At 44.2% G+C, this 17,053-nt stretch overlaps 2 protein-coding genes across 2 annotated transcripts; both read right to left on the bottom strand.

Moving 5' to 3' along the window:
- Positions 1–5,934: 5,934 nt before the first annotated feature.
- On the bottom strand, positions 5,935–6,894 carry LOC142656619 (ATP-dependent DNA helicase PIF1-like). The gene has a single exon (XM_075831545.1). The coding sequence runs from the start codon at positions 6,892–6,894 to the stop codon at positions 5,935–5,937; it is 960 nt and encodes a 319-aa protein (XP_075687660.1).
- Positions 6,895–13,309: 6,415 nt separating this feature from the next.
- LOC142656618 (uncharacterized) lies at positions 13,310–14,038 on the bottom strand. Its single transcript, XM_075831544.1, has one exon. The coding sequence runs from the start codon at positions 14,036–14,038 to the stop codon at positions 13,310–13,312; it is 729 nt and encodes a 242-aa protein (XP_075687659.1).
- Positions 14,039–17,053: the final 3,015 nt, after the last annotated feature.

Raw genomic sequence — 17,053 nt, 5'->3', positions numbered from 1 at the left:
TAACGGAATCAGCCAAGCTCGCTGTGCTCATGTCACGATCTGTGGGTATGTGGACCTACTAGGCTGCACCGCCGTAGCGGAGTAGCAGCTGACCAAACAACAGTGTACCAAGTCTATACAAAAGTCTAAGCACAAGGGTACCTGCAATAGTCCAGACAGTAGCAGAGGCATTGCACAGATGGTACTTTCACAACAGGTGATGCAAAACGTGGCAGAAGGTACCATTGCTGATAACACCAGACGTGGCGTAAGACAGCAGGCATAGTTGACGGCACAACACGACTCCAACACTAGAGAGGACACAAGAACAAATACAGCACGTGATACAGGTAGCAGGGCACAGGAACACTGAGAACAGGATACAACGAAGGGACCATTTGTAAGACTAACATAGGAATACAAACAATGCTCAGGCAAGGAGTGAAAGGGCAGGGCCCTACTTATAGTCCAGGGTGATCAGGGGATAATTACTTAATTCATTACTTGTGGGCGCGCTGGCCCTTTAAGGCCAGGAATGAGCTTGCGCACACGCACCCTAGTGGTCACTACAGGGCAGGACGGCCGTATGTGCTGGTGTCTCCAGAGAGGGAGACGTCGGCAGAATGAGAGGGGTCTGCAGTCCACGGCCGTTAAAGTACACCGCCCTTACGCCCCCTCTTCTTGGGTCCAGAACGAGAGAGGAATTTCTTAATGAGGGTAGGGGCATTAAGATTTTGTTCTGGCTCCCAGGACCTCTCCTCAGGAACAAACCCTCTCCAATCCACTAAATGGAAAGTCCTTCCTCCTACCCTCTTGCAATCCAGGATCTCCTTTACTTCGAACACATCGGAAGAACCGATGGGAGCAACCGCAGGCCTAGGAGTCCTACTGTAGCGGTTCAGCACCACAGGTTTCAGGAGGGACACATGAAAGGAGTTGGGGATTTTGAGGGTAGGAGACAGCCGAAGCTTATAGGAGACAGGGTTAATCTGTTGTAGCATCTCAAAAGGTCCTGGGAGCAAATTTGTACGAAGGAACCTTCAGCCGAATATTTCTTGAGGACAGCCAGACTTTGGTACCCGGAAGAAACTGAGGCGGCTCTCTTCTTGTATCCGATTTTCGCTTCATGCGATCGACTGCCAGCAGAATAGAGGACCGGGTCTCCTGCCAGATTTGTAACCAATTGCAGAGTCAGCTGCGGGTACCTGAGATGTAGCCGAAACAGGAAGAGGGATTCGTGGAGGTTGACCGTAGACAATGTAGAACGGTGTGGAAGTAGTGGACTCACTTGTGTGATTGTTATATGAGAACTCGGGCCATGGAAGAAGCTGTACCCAGTCATCATGCTGCATGGAAATTAAATGACGAAGATAATTGTCCATGAACTGGTTAATCCTCTCGACTTGACCATTGGACTGGGAGTGGTAGGCTGAGGAAAAGTCCAATTTCACATCCAAGAGTTTACAGAGGGCTCTCCAGAATTTCAGACACGATATGAAGGGGCAAGCTATGCAAGCGGAAGATCTGCTGAATGAAAAGATTTGCCAATCGAGGTAAAAATGTGCCATCTTCGAGAACCGGTCCACCACCACCCAGACAGTATTGCATCCTGCTGAGGGAGGAATGTCTGTGTCAAAGTCCATCGCAATTGGGTACAGGCAGCAGTTGGAGCAGACCAGCAGGCTTGGAGTGTGCAACCTTGTTAGAAGCACACACAGTGCAGAAAGAGACAAAGTCCACAATATCTTTGGGTAGTGTGGGCTACCTGAAATTACGAGCTATCAGGTCTCGAGTCTTACGAACACCAGCATGCCCAGCCAGTTTGGAGCTGTGCCCCAGCGAAGAATTCTTCTCGTGTCTGCCAACCGAACAAAAGTCCTCCCCGGAGGGATGTCTCTAACTTGTAGGGAATTGGCAGTGGCAATGTAGGACAGGTTTATGATACATTGAGGGGTCTCCACAGTGTCCACTGTTTCAAACGACCTGGACAGAGCATCGGCCCTCACGTTTTTGTCAGCGTTACGGTAGTGGAGCACAATTGGAAACGGTGAAGAACAGTGACCACCTGGTTTGACGGGGGTTTAGCGGTTGAGCTGACTGGAGATAGGTAAGGTTCTTGTGGTTGGTGTATATCAGGATGGGTTGAGCTGCGCCCTCAAGCAGATGTCTCCACTCCTCCAGAGCCAATTTGATGGCCAGTAACATCCAATCCCCAATAGCATAATTGCACTCTGCGGAGGAAAAAAATCTCGAGTAATAACCACATACTACTGCCTTTCCTTTGAAGCTTTTCTGGAACAGAAGTGCACCTGCACCAAAAGAACCTCTAACGAGAACTGCCAAGACACGTCAGGATGATGAAGAATCGAGGCTGAAATGAAGGCACTCTTGCAGCTATTAAATGCTGATTCTGCCTCTGGAGTCCACACCTTGGCGTTCATACCTTTCTTGGTATCGGTAGAGATGGGAGCCATCAGTGAAAAGAAGTTTGGGATAAACTGCAGGTAGAAGTTAGCAAATCCCCAAAAACTCTGTATGGACCGCAGGCCCTAAGGATGTGGTCATTCCAGAGTGGACTTTACTTTTTCAGGATCCATCTTGAGACCCTGATCCGAGATGATGTAAACCAGGAAGGGCAGAGAATTTTTTTCAAAAGTGCATTTTTCCAGCTTTGTATACAGACGATTCTCCCTCAATCGCAGCAGGATTTGACGGACATGCCTCCGATGTGTCTTTGGATCTGGGGAGAAGATCAAAATATCATCGAGATAGACAACCACACGGACATAGAGGAGATCTCTGAAGATATTCACAAATTCTTGGAAGACCGCGGGAGTGTTAAACAGGCCGAAGGGCATCCTCAGGTATTCATAGTACCCGTCTCGTGTGTTAAATGCCATCTTCCACTCGTCACCTTAACAAATTCGGAATAAGTTGTAGGCCCCACGCAAGTCTAGTTTAGAGAAGATCTTGGCTCATCGTATACGATCAAATAATTCGGAGAGCAGTGGAAAAGAGTATTTATTTTTGACTGTGATCTGGTTGAGACAACGGTAGTCAATGCGGTGTCGAAGAGATCCGTATTTTTTCTTTACAAAGAGGAAACTGGCACCGGCCGGGGAGGAGGATTTTCGTATGAAACCCCTATCCAGATTCTCCTTGATATAGGTCGACATGGATTGCGTCTCTGGCAAGGAGAGGGGGTATACCCATTCATGGGGAAGTAAAGCATTAGGAACCAGACTGCACCGACCTCTGTTCTGCTGGCTACTGCAGGGGTACACTAGGGTCCCGGCAGTCCTCAGCTCTGCTGTGTCAGACAGCCCTTGCTGCGGACCACTTCTGTCTTCCATCCAGGCCACCGATCTTTGCTGGCCTCTCTCCTCTCTCACTCCCTGCACGCTCCTGCTATTTCTACCCCACACACGCCAACTCCACGCACCTTTTTCCACACTTCCGGCCGCTCGCTCTCCTCCTCCCACTTCTGGTTCTCCTCCTCCTTCCCTCCGGCCACCTGTTGGCATCTCCCCACTTCCTCCTGTCCTCCAATCTCGCATCGCGAGACTTCGTCCTGCTTCAGTGCCGGAGCGCATGAATCGTGGCTGCCGGCAGAGCGGCCATTGCCTGACTCCTGAGACGCTCCTCCGCTCGGGAGCTGAACTCCTGAGCTACAGACCGGCCAGTGTTCCTGCGTTGGTCCCAGCACTACAGGTATGTACACCACTTACAAGGGGAGCGCTGTGTGGCCCTATATACAAGGGGGGAAGCGCTGTGTAGCCCTATATACAAGGGGGGAAGTGCTGTGTGGCACTATATATAAGGGAGGAAGCGCTGTGTGGCTCTATATACAAGGAGGGGAAAGCGCTGTGTAGCCCTATATAAAAGGGGGGAAGCGCTGTGTGGCCCTATATACAAGGAGGAGAGTGCTGTGTAGCACTATATACAAGGGGGAGCACTGTGTGGCACTATATACAAGGGGGGAGCGCTTTGTGGCCCTATATACAAGGGGGAGCACTGTGTGGCCGTATGTACAAGGGGGGCGCTGTGTATTTCTATATATAAGGGGGAGCACTGTGTGGTCCTATATACAAGGGGAGAAGCGCTGTGTAGCCCTATAAACAAGGGGGAGTGCTGTGTGGCACTATATACAAGGGGGGAAGCGCTGTGTGGCCATATATACAAGTTGGGGAAAGTGCTGTGTGGCCCTAAATACAAGGGGGGCGCTGTGTGGCCCTATATACAAGGGGGGAAGCGCTGTGTGGCCCTATATACAAGGGGGAGAGTGCTGTGTAGCACTATATACAAGGGGGAGCGCTGTGTAGCCCTATATACAAGGGGGAGCGCTGTGTGGCACTATATACAAGGGGGAGCGCTGAGTGGCACTATATACAAGGGGAAGAGTGCTGTGTGGCACTATATACAAGGGGGGATCGCTGTGTGGAGCTATATACCGAGGGGGCTGTGTGGCACAATATACAAGGGGGGGGGCTGTGTGGCACTATATACAAGGGGGATTTTGTGGCACTATATGCAAGGGGGAGCATTGTGTGGCAATATATACAAGGGGGAGCGCTTTGTGACCCTATATACAAGGGGGAGCGCTGTGTGGCCCTATATACAAGGGGGGCGCTGTGTACCCCTATATATAAGGGGGAGCGCTGTGTGGTCCTATATACAAGGGGAGAAGCGCTGTGTAGCCCTATATACAAGGGGGAATGCTGTGTGGCACTATATACAAGGGGGAAGCGCTGTGTGGCCATATATACAAGGAGGGGAAAGTGCTGTGTGGCCCTATATACAAGGGGGCACTCTGTGGCCCTATATACAAGGGGGGAAGCGCTGTGTGGCACTATATACAAGGGGGAGCGCTGTGGGGCACTATATACAAGGGGAGCGCTGAGTGGCACTATATACAAGGGGGAGAGTGCTGTGTGGCACTATATACAAGGGGGAGCGCTGTGTGGAACTATATACTGAGGGGGCTGTGTGGCACAATATACAATGGAGGGGGTTGTGTGGCACTATATACAAGGGCGGGCTGTGTGGCACTATATTGAAGGGGGGCTGGGTGGCACTATATTCAAGGGGGGGCTGTGTGGCACTGTATTCAAGGGGGGGCTGTGTGGCACTATATTCAAGGGGGGGCTTTTGACACTATATTAAATAGGGGCTGTGGGGCACTGCAATCAAGGGGGCGCTGTGTGGCTCTATTTACAAGACCAGTAGGGCTGTGTGGCACTATCTATAGGGGGCTGTGTGTGGCGCTATCCACAGTGGTATGTGTGTGACGCTCTCTACAGGGGAGCTGTTTGGCGCTATATATAGGGGGCTTTGTGTGACGCTCTCTATGGGGGTTGTGTGTGGTGCTAGATATAGGAGGGATGTGTGATATCTACAGGTGCTGTGTGTGACTCTATCTACAGGGGGCTGTGTGTGGCACTATGTACAGGGGGCACTGTGTATGTGGTGCATTACTTCACAGTGTTTGACACAATTATATTCAGGGGTACAGTGTATGGTACTATTTTTATTCAATAGTTACAGCACGGCAGGGCGGCGGTGGAGAAGGGGGGCCCAAGTTTTGGTAACAGCCCATGGCCTATGGTCTACTTAATCCGCCACTGGTCTGTAGTTAACCTTTCCCTACATGCAGTTTCTCTGTAAATGCTCAGGACTCTTCCCAGTTGCCATAAAATTAATCACAGGAATATAATAAATAGAACAGAGGGAGCAGGGGGATACAGCTGCAGTTTCTCACTCAATGGGGAAATTTTATCAAAACTAGTGCAAAACTAGCTTTTATACCCGGCGTTGCTCAGAAGGTTGACTTACGGTATAGATAGAGTAAAAGCTCACTATTTAAATAAATGGAAGCATAAAAGAAATTAAATGAAATTAAATGAAGCAATATATTCATTACAGATTTATATAGTGTTAATTTAGGACTGCATGTTTCTATTCCAACGCTTTCTTGTAAACAATGTTTTTTGTCTTTTGATCCGGTGCCAAGATGTAGAGATTCTTTCCAGTGCCGACTCTGGAGCAAGCAACATATAGTTGCCCATGGGAAAAACAGGGACTTTGAAGGTGTATTCCTGCCACTTTCAGGGATTGACCTTGAGCCTTGTTAATTGTCATAGTGAAGGCTAGGCGTACTGGGAACTGTTGCCGCTTGAACTCGAAAGGAACATCATTTGGAGCGAAGGGAATGCAAGGAATAAAAACAACTTCCCCCTTGGCACATCCTGTTAGTATGGTGCCCTCGATGATGTGATCCATCAACTTCTTGACACACAGCCTCGTCCCGTTGAAAAGTTTCGGAGCATCAATGTTTCTCAACAGCATGATAGGTGAGCCAACCTTCAACATCAATCGATGGGCAGGTAAGCGAGGCGGCTCGAGAGAGTTGAGAAATTCTGTCGGATAGTACACCGCCTGATCGGGGTCAATAACTGTGTCGGTGGATTTGTACAGCTTTTCTTGACCTGGCAGAGTCATTTGAATTTGCTGTTTAATGGCGTTGACAGAATCATTCTTTGGAGTCAGTATTGCCCGTTGGCATAACCATTCATGATCTCTGTAGTTGAAGGTGATGTTGGGAAAGACACTGTTTGTAAGCTCTTCCACCGACTTGGCAAAATTTGCAAACTCATCATGGAAGCTGATCAGATCCGTCCCATTGTCAACTTGAACATCTCCATTCCCCAGATTGAGTAATCTGCTGGCAAACTCACCAGCTGTGGCATCTCCATGCAGATGAACTCGCATATTGGTAGTCAGACTCATCTTCTTCACAAGCCTCCACAACACCGACTGCATCAAGCAAGCTTTCAATTCATCTGCTGGTGTTCTCTTTAGAACAATAGGCAACGTCTGACGGAAATCACCGGCCAACACCAAGACGACACCTCCCATGACTGTATTGTTTCCATGCAAGTCCTGCAGAGTTCAATCCAGTTTCAAGCGCCAACTTGTGTGCCATCGTGCATTCATCCCAGACAATCATCAAACATTCTTCTTCAAGTAGGATCAATGACATGTTGAACATTTGCGGAGTATAGCTGTCCAATTGGAGTCCCGGGTTTTGCCGTCGTGCTTGCAGACGAACATCCTCCGAGAGGTGCTCTTTGTACTTTTCCCACAGTTCAAGTTGCTTGGATGGTCCACACGTTGTGATTATGACAGCACATAGGTTTCGTAAGCTTGCTGGTAATTGGCAGGTTGCTGCTTCCTCTAAAGTCTTGTCTAGAGATGAGCGAACTTTTCAAAAGTTCGGTTCGGCTAGTTCGCCGAATTTCACAAAAAAGTTCGATTCGGACCGAACTAGTTCGGACCGAACCTGTCACTTACGTGCGCCGAGCATGCTACTGTCCGGGGTGCTGATAGAGTTAATGGGCTGCACTAACTCTTTCAGCAACCTTGACAGTACATGCTCGGCGCGCGGAAAATACAATTTAAATGTAATAAAAAAATACAAATTATACGTTCGTACTTACTTTCCTCCTGTCCGGCCTCCAGCGATGACGTTTCATCCCTTTCGCCGCTGCAGCCAATCACAGGCTGTAGTGGCGGTCACGCACGGCAGGATGACGCTTCATCCCACGTGACCGCCTCTGCAGCCAATCACAGGCTGCAGCGGCGACATGGATGAAACGTCATCGCTGGAGCCCGGACAGGAGGAAAGTAAGTATGAACGTATTATTATTTTTTTTGGCATGTATGTATGTATGTATGTATGTTGTCATGTATGTATGTATGTATATATGTGCATGTATGTTGGCATGTATGTATATATGTGCATGTGTGTATGTATATTTGCATGTATATATTTGCATGTATGTTTGCATGTATGTATGTTTGCATGAATGTATGTTTGCATGTATGTATGTATGTTTGCATGAATGTATGTTTGCATGAATGTATGTTTGCATGTATGTATGTTGTCATGTATGTATGTATATATGTGCATGTATGTTTGTATGTATATTTGCATGTATGTATGTTTGCATGTGTGTATGTTTGCATGTATGTATGTATGTTGGCATGTATGTGTATATTTGCATGTGTATATTTGCATGTATATATTTGCATGTATGTTTGCATGAATGTATGTATGTATGTTTGCATTTTATGTATGTATGTATGTATGTCGTCATGTATGTATGTTGTCATGTATGTATATATGTGCATGTTTGTATGTATATTTGCATGTATATATTTGCATGTATGTATGTTTGCATTTATGTATGTTTGCATGAATGTATATTTGCATGTATGTATGTTGTCATGTATGTATGTTGTCATGTATGTATACATGTTTGTATGTATGTATGTATGTTTGCATGTATGTATGTTGTCATGTATGTTTGCATGTTTTTATTTTTGCATGTATGTTTATATATATGTGCATGTATGTAATTATGTTTGCATGTATTTATGTTTGCATGTATATTTGTGCATGCTTGTATATATGTATGTATCTTTGCATGTTTGTATGTATGGTTTCATGTGTGTGTGTATGCATGTATGTATGATAGTTTGCATGTATGTTTGTTTGTATATATGTCTGTATGGCCATGTATGATACTGTCTGCTGGCGCCCTGTATCTAAGTCAACTTCGCGGCAGGCTTCTATACATGGTATAACAGTCAGTATCACACATTAAACTGAATCTAAGCCTACGACATGTTTTATTTCATTTTTTTATTTTTTTACAGGTTTGGTGTTTGGACTACGTCGGTTTCGAGGACTACTTCGATGACTGTTTTTTTTTCTACAATAAAATGGTTAATGAGGGTTGTGTTGGGGGTGCTTTATTTCAATAAAATATTTTATCTATAACTTTGTCTTTTTCTTTTCAAATTTTATTATTACCACTTTAGTAATGGCCGCTGTCTGAGTGACAACATCCATTACTAAGGCGAGGCTTAGTGTTAGCCGGTGCAGAGGCTAACACTAACCACCATTATTACCCCGGTACCCACCACCACCAGGGGTGCCGGGAAGAGCCAGGTACGATCCAGTACCCGACCATCTGTTGTGATGGTCGGGCTCTGGGGCGGCCGCAGGCTGGTATTATGAGGCTGGGAAGGGCCAAAAACAGTGGACCTTCCCACCCTTGTAATGCTAGGCTGCTGCTGTTGTGTTGTATCTGGCTGGTTATAAAAGTGGGGGGGACCTCACGTCATTTTTTTTTTATTATTTTTATTTTTTTTAAAAAAGACATGGGGTTCCACCCAATTTATCATAACCAGCCACATACAACACAGTGTTATTAGCCTGGGAATGGACAAAACCAGTGGCCCTTCCCACCCATGTAATGCCAGACTGCTGCGTATATGGCTGGTTATTAAAAATGTGGGGGACCCAACGTCTATTGTTAAATTTGTTAAATTCCAAAAAAAAAATGACGTGGGGTCCCCCCCGTTTTTATAACCAGCCCGATACAACACAGCAGCAGCAGCCTAGCATTACAAGGGTGGGAAGGTCCACTGTTTTTGGCCCTTCCCAGCCTCATAATACCAGCCTACGGCCGCCCCAGTACCCGACCATCACAACAGATGGTCGGGTACTGGATCGTACCAAGCTCTTCCCGGCACCCCTGGTGGTGGTGGGTACCGGGGTAATAATGGGTGGTTAGTGCTAGCCTCTGCACCGGCTAACACTAAGTACCGCCTTAATAATGGATGCTGTCAATCAGCCAACTACCATTATCTAGGCACTAATAAATTTAAAAAAAAAACACAAAGACAATTCTTTTTTATTGAAATAAGAAATCCCCAACAAAACCCTCGTTAACCATTTTATTAAATTTTAAAAAAACGTAGATCTACGCAGTAGTCCAACGAATCGAAGATGTAGTCCAATCGGTACATCAAAATCTGCAACAACATAAAAAAACAGTTATCAATGTGAACAATAACAATACTTCTACTCACCTACACACATATAGACACGCACACACAAACAAACAACCATACACAAACACACACACATATACACAAACACAACAAGATATACACACACACACACACACACACACACATAAACAGACAAACACACACATATATACACGCACGCACACACAAACAACCATACACAAACACACACATATACACAAACACACACATATACACAAACACACACATATACACACACCCATATACACAAACACACACATATATAAACACACACACACACACACACACACAAACATCTACACACAAACATATATACAAATACACCCATATATATACACAAACACACATAAACACACCCATATACACACATATACACAAACACACACATATACAAAAACACACACACACAAACATCTACACACAAACATATACACATACACCCATATATATACACACAAACACATATACACAAACACACCCATATATACACAAACACACATAAACACAAACACACATATAAAAACAAAAACAGACAAAGACACATACCCAAACACACACACTGTTTCTTTTAAATGCTGCTTGGGAACCCGCTCGATCCACTATATAAGGCTACGCTATAGTGCAGCATTTAAAAGAAACAGGATCCTGACCTGTCCATAGAGTTTAAGGCAGCACAGAGTATTTCAGGAGATGAGCGTGCAGATTCAGTGCTGCTGTGAACTCTGCTCTTACCATTACGTAGCTCTCAGTCTGTTACCTCTCCTCCACTCCTGTCCTCAAGAACACCTTCACATGATTGGCAAGTCACCACGTAATGGTAAGAGTAGAGTTCACAGCAGCACAGAGTATTTCAGGAGATGAGCGTGCGGATCTTGTGCGGGGTGGTGACTTGCCAATCATGTGAAGGTGTTATTGAGGACAGGAGTGGAGGAGAGGTAACAGACTGAGAGCTACGTAATGGTAAGAGCAGAGTTCACAGCAGCACTGAATCTGCACGCTCATCTCCTGAAATACTCTGTGCTGCCTTAAACTCTGTGGACAGGTCAGGATCCTGTTTCTTTTAAATGCTGCACTGTAGCGCAGCCTTATATAGTGGATCGAGCGGGTTCCCTAGCAGCATTTAAAAGAAACAGGATCCTGACCTGTCCACAGAGTTTAAGGCAGCACAGAGTATTTCAGGAGAGGAGCACGGCCGGCCACAGGCAGCCGGTCGTTTTTCCAAGCCGTGCTGCCATTATGCACACGACCGTAAAAACACCCGTTATTGTGGGTCGTAATTACGACCCGCAATAACGGGCTCATAGACTTCTGTTACCCATGGGTACCTTCCCGTTTTCTCACGGGAAGGTGCCCGTGCCGTTAAAAAAATAGAACATGTTCTATTTTTCTATTTTACGGGCCGTGCTGCTATAAAATTTAGGGTATGTTCACACGACAGCGTCCGTAACGGCTGAAATTACGGGGATGTTTCCGTCTGAAAACATCCCCGTAATTTCAGCCGTAACGGCATGTGCAGGCGCTTGAACGCGTCGTCCATTACGGACGTAATTGGCGCTGCTATTCATTGGAGTCAATGAATAACGGCTCCAATTACGGCCAAAGAAGTGACAGGTCACTTCTTTGACGCGGGCGTCTATTTACGCGCCGTCATTTGACAGCGGCGCGTAAATTACGCCTCGTGTGAACAGACAAACGTCTGCCCATTGCTTTCAATGGGCAGATGTTTGTCAGCGCTATCGAGGCGCTATTTTCGGGCGTAATTCGGGGCAAAAAATCCCGAATTACATCCGTAATTAGTGCGTGTGAACACAGGGTATGTTCACACTCACTAATTACGGACGTAATTCGGCCGTTCTTGCCCCGAATTACGTCCAAAAATAGCGCCTCGATAGCGCGGACAAACATCTGCCCATTGAAAGCAATGGGCAGACGTTTGTCTGTTCACACGAGGCGTAATTTACGCGCCGCTGTCAAATGACGGCGCGTAAATAGACGCCCGCGTAGAAGAAGTGACCTGTCACTTCTTTGGCCGTAATTGGAGCCGTTATTCATTGACTCCAATGAATAGCAGCGCCAATTACGTCCGTAATGGACGCTGCGTTCAAGCGCCTGCATATGCCATAACGGCTGAAATTACGGGGATGTTTTCAGGCGGAAACATCCCCGTAATTTCAGCCATAACGGACGCTGTCGTGTGAACATACCCTTATAATGACAGCACGGCTCGTAAAAGCGGCCGGCCGTGCTCGTAATTACGAGTCGTAATTACGAGCACGACCCGTAAAATAAAAAAATAGAACATGTTCTATCTTTTTAACGGCACGGGCACCTTCCCGTGAGAAAACGGGAAGGTACCCGTGGCTAACAGAAGTCTATGGGCCCGCTATTTCGGGTCGTAATTACGACCCTTAATAACGGGTGTTTTTACGGTCGTGTGCATGAGGCCCCGTAATGACGGGTGGCTACATGTGTGCACCCGTCATTACGGCAGCGTTGCTAGGCGACGTCAGTAAATAGTCACTCTTCAGGGTGCTGAAAGAGTTAACTGATCGGCAGTAACTGTTTCAGCACCCTGGACAGTGACTACCGATCACAATATAGAGTACCTGTAAAAAAAAAAAGACGTTCACACTTACCGGGAACTCCCTGCTTCCTCCAGTCCGGTCTCCTGGCCGTTGCCTTGGTGACGCGTCCCTCGCGACATCCGGCCCGACATTCCTTGATGACGATGCAGCCCATGTGAGCGCTGCAGCCAATCACGGGCTGCAGAGGCCTCTGCAGCCAATCACGGGCTGCAGAGACCTCTGCAGCCAATCACGGGCTGCAGAGACTTCTGCAGCCAATCACGGGCTGCAGAGGCCTCTGCAGCCAATCACAGGCTGCCGCGTCAGAAAAGAAGGTCGGACTGGAGGAAGAAGAGAGACTCGTCCGCAAGACAACGACCAGGTACGTATGAAATGCTTTTTATTTTATTTTTAATCAGCAGCCTCTTTTCTCTATCAGTGATTGATAGAGACAAGTGGCTGCCGATTTGTAGAATATTTTTGACCGGGTTCGGTCAAAACGGGTTCGGCCGAACCCGGTGAAGTTCGGATTCGCTGCGAACCGAACTTTTCCGGAAGTTCGGACCGAAACCGGGTTCGGTTGTCCCGGTTCGCTCATCTCTAGTCTTGTCCCAATGAGAATCACTCTCAAGTAGTCCCCTTTCTTGACATGCTTGCCGATAGGTTGTACAAACATGGTCGCCAACAGTCTTAAGGCTAACAAACTATGTTGGGCCTGCTACTGTGTCAAGAAGCAACCGGAGGAAGAAGCACTCGTGGTTGTTTGGGTGCACTGTGTAGACTCTGCCAAGAGCATCACTTGACTTGATTCCAACATGACCTTCAACTGGTGTTCTTTGGACTCTTCACTTGAAAACTCTTGTAGATTTATTCCACGTATAATACTTTGGAACATCGCAGTATAGGAGTGTCGTTGCAAAGTCATCTTGTTGGTAAAGCTTGAAGAATGCTCTCAGCGTGATGTCTTTGGGCTGCAAAACTAGTTGTGCAGCAGTTTCCTCGGTGAAGTAGACTCTCTGTCCATTTTCCAAGTGAACGTTGAGATGAACTACCATCGGATAGCGGTCGTGAATTGGAAAGTCCAAAACTCGCCATACAACCTCATTGCTACTGATGTAACGTCCAGTTTGGAAGCGATCGATTTCATTAATTGTTCTTTCTTGTCTTTCTTGGCGATTGATTTCATCAGTTGTTCTTCCTTGTCTTTCCAAGCCAGATGCTGCTTGATCCGATCCTATGTTGACATATTTGCTGATGTACTTGATCGCCTTAACTGAGTTGCAATATTCAACATTGACGTGAGATTGAAAGGTCTTGGAAAGAAATGGCGAGTAGGGCACAATCCATCTGTTGTCGACCTCGATGTCCTGGTAACTATTGCCAATCTTCATCTTCATCAATGCAGTGAACACGCCTTCTCTCACTTTTCTTCTGCGATAAAGTGGATAACCATCATCTCCAGACTGAGTTTCATGGATCAGCTGTCTTGGGAATCTCTTTGCACAGAAGCCATCTTTCATGCATGGGGAGCTTGGATTCAGTCTTCCACATGATCCATGGACAGTGTTCTTCATGATGATGTCGAAAAGCTTTTGATGTTCTTGTGCATTTAGGATCTCTGCACTAATGACAGAATCGATCTGATTTGGTCAGATCTTCTCCTTCAGCCAGATCAATATATGTGCGTGAGGCAAACCTCATTTTTGCCATTCGATTGTGCACATGAAGCATTGAGTTTCTCCAAATACCTTGCCCTTCGTGAGGACATTCATGAACTTGATAACCTTTTTTCAAAAGACTACAAGATCGTGTTTATCAGTCGCCGATTGTTCTGGCAAGAGCTCTTGGTGAATTTCTTTCCATGTTGGGTTGCACGTAAAAGTAATAAACAGGTCAGGCCTTCCGTATTCTCGCACATATGTCATGGAGTCTTGAGTGTATTCGTGCATATGTCGAGGGCTCCCTGTGAAGCTGGAAGGCAAGATAACCATCTGACCAACATTGCTCGTGTTTCCATCGTTGACGACAGCATCTCGAAGGTGGATATAGCTTTCAGAGCAAAGTGCCTTCTGATTGAAACGGATGAAGCGAAGTCGCTCTGTTTCGATTTTGGCATACATATCAACCAAAAACTGATGGAAAAGATTTCGGCACATTAAGAGGTGATTTGAATGGCTCGCCTGCATCATAATTCGATAGGCGTAGAAGGCCATGCACGAAACTTTTTTCCTGGCAGTATCCGTCTTCGCCTTGCCAAAAGATCAGTGGGTACTGAAGTGGGTCATATGATCGATGGGTTTCAGAAACTCTCTGCAGTTGATTATCACGCTCCTGCAGCACAATATCCCGATTTTCAAATTCCCCAACGATGACGACAGCAACTTCATTGACAGTTGGTGCGTTGTATCGCCGCTCATGCTCTCCTGTTGGCCTTTGGTCAGCCTTGATGACCACTTTGTAGTTATCCGAAGTCATCATTTCCAAAGATCTCTTGAATAACTCGACATAACAATGATGTTCGTGAAGCATCTGCTGCAGTTCTAGCAAAATGTTGGCCCGAGTTCCAGAAAAACTGCGCCGCGGGCAAGAACGCAGCAAAATATGCTTTCTCTGCCTCCCATTGTTGTCAATGGGAGGTCAGAGACGTAAACGCCCGAAGATAGGGCATGTCGCTTCTTTTTCCCGCGAGACGGTTTTTCTGCTCGCGGGAAAAAACGCCTCCGCCAACCATTGAAATCAATGGGAGGCAATTACGGACGTTTTTATGCGCGTTTTTTGACGCGTGTAAAAAAAACTGTGTGAACAGGGCCTAACAATTCTACATTACCATAATAATAATAATAATAGTACATTATTATAACAATACGACATTACTTTAATAATACTACATTACTATAACTATATTACATTACTATAACAATACTACATTACTATAATAATACTACATTACTATAACAATAATACATTACTATAATAATACTAAATTACTATAACAATATTACATTACCAAAATATTACATTACTATAACGATACTAAATTACTATAAGAATATTACATTACTATAACAATACTACATTACTATAACAATATTATATTACTATAACAATACTAAATTACTATAACACTACATTACTATAATACTACATTACTATAACAATATTACATTACTATAACAATACTACACTACTATAATAATACTAAATTACTATAACAATATTACATTATTATAACAATACTACACTACTATAATAATACTAAATTACTATAACAATATTACATTACTATAACAATACTACATTACTATAACAATACTAAATTACTATAACAATATCACAATACCATAATATTACATTACTATAACGATACTAAATGACTATAAGAATATTACATTACTATAACAATACTACATTACTATAATATTACATTACTATAACAATACTACATTACTATAACAATATTACATTACTATAATAATACTACATTACTACAACAATACTACATTACAATAATAATAATACTACATTACTATAATACTACATTACTATAACAATACTACATTACTATAATACTACATTACTATAACAATACTACATTACTATAATAATACTACATTACTACAACAATACTACAATACTATAATAATAATACTACATTACTATAACAATACTACATTACTATAATAATACTACATTACTATACCAATATTACATTACTATAACAATACTACATTACTATAATAATACTACATTACTACTACAACAATACTACTACATTACTGTAACAATACTACATTACTACATTACTATAATAATACTACATCACTATAACAATATTGCATTACTATAACAATACTACATTACTATAATATTACTACATTACTATAACAATACTAAATTAGTATAATACTACATTACTATAATAATACTACATTACTATAACAATACTACATTACTATAAGAATAATACATTAATATAACAATACTGCATTACTATAAGGGTATGTGCACACACATAATAAAAAACGTCTCAAAATACGGAGCTGTTTTCAAGGGGAAACAGCTCCTGATTTTCAGACGTTTTATAAGCCACTCGCGATTTTCGTAGCGTTTTTGGAGCTGTTTTTCTATAGAGCAATGGAAAACGGCTCCAAAAACGTCCCAAGAAGTGACATGCACTTCTTTTTCACGGGAGTCTTTTAACGTGCCGTTTTTTTAAATCGAGGCGTAAAAAAATGGCCTGTCAGAACAGAACGACGGATTTCTCATTGAAATCAATTGTCAGATGTTTGGAGACGTTCTGCTTCCGTTTTTTCAGGTGATTTTCGAGGCGTAAACGCCCCGAAATACGCCTGAAAACACTCCGTGTGAACATACCCTAACAATACTACATTACTAGAATAATAATACTACATTACTATAACAATACTACATTACTATAATACTACATTACTATAATAGTACTACATTACTATAACAATACTACAATACTACATTACTATACATACTACGTTACTATAATAACACCGCTATGTTTAAACTTAATGGAAATTTGTGAGTTCACTCTACGTGCTTATTTTAACAATCCAGTT

The sequence above is a fragment of the Rhinoderma darwinii genome, chromosome 6 (assembly GCF_050947455.1).
Source record: "Rhinoderma darwinii isolate aRhiDar2 chromosome 6, aRhiDar2.hap1, whole genome shotgun sequence".
Classification (NCBI taxonomy): Eukaryota; Metazoa; Chordata; class Amphibia; order Anura; family Rhinodermatidae; genus Rhinoderma; species Rhinoderma darwinii.
The sequence above is the reverse complement of the archived record's forward strand: the minus strand, read 5'-3'. Positions and strand labels throughout refer to the sequence as shown.

Excerpts from the sequence above, each read along its gene's own strand:
- LOC142656618 (XM_075831544.1), bottom strand. The coding sequence starts at position 14,038 with ATGAAGAACACTGTCCATGGATCATGTGGAAGACTGAATCCAAGCTCC.
- LOC142656619 (XM_075831545.1), bottom strand. The coding sequence starts at position 6,894 with ATGGGAGGTGTCGTCTTGGTGTTGGCCGGTGATTTCCGTCAGACGTTG.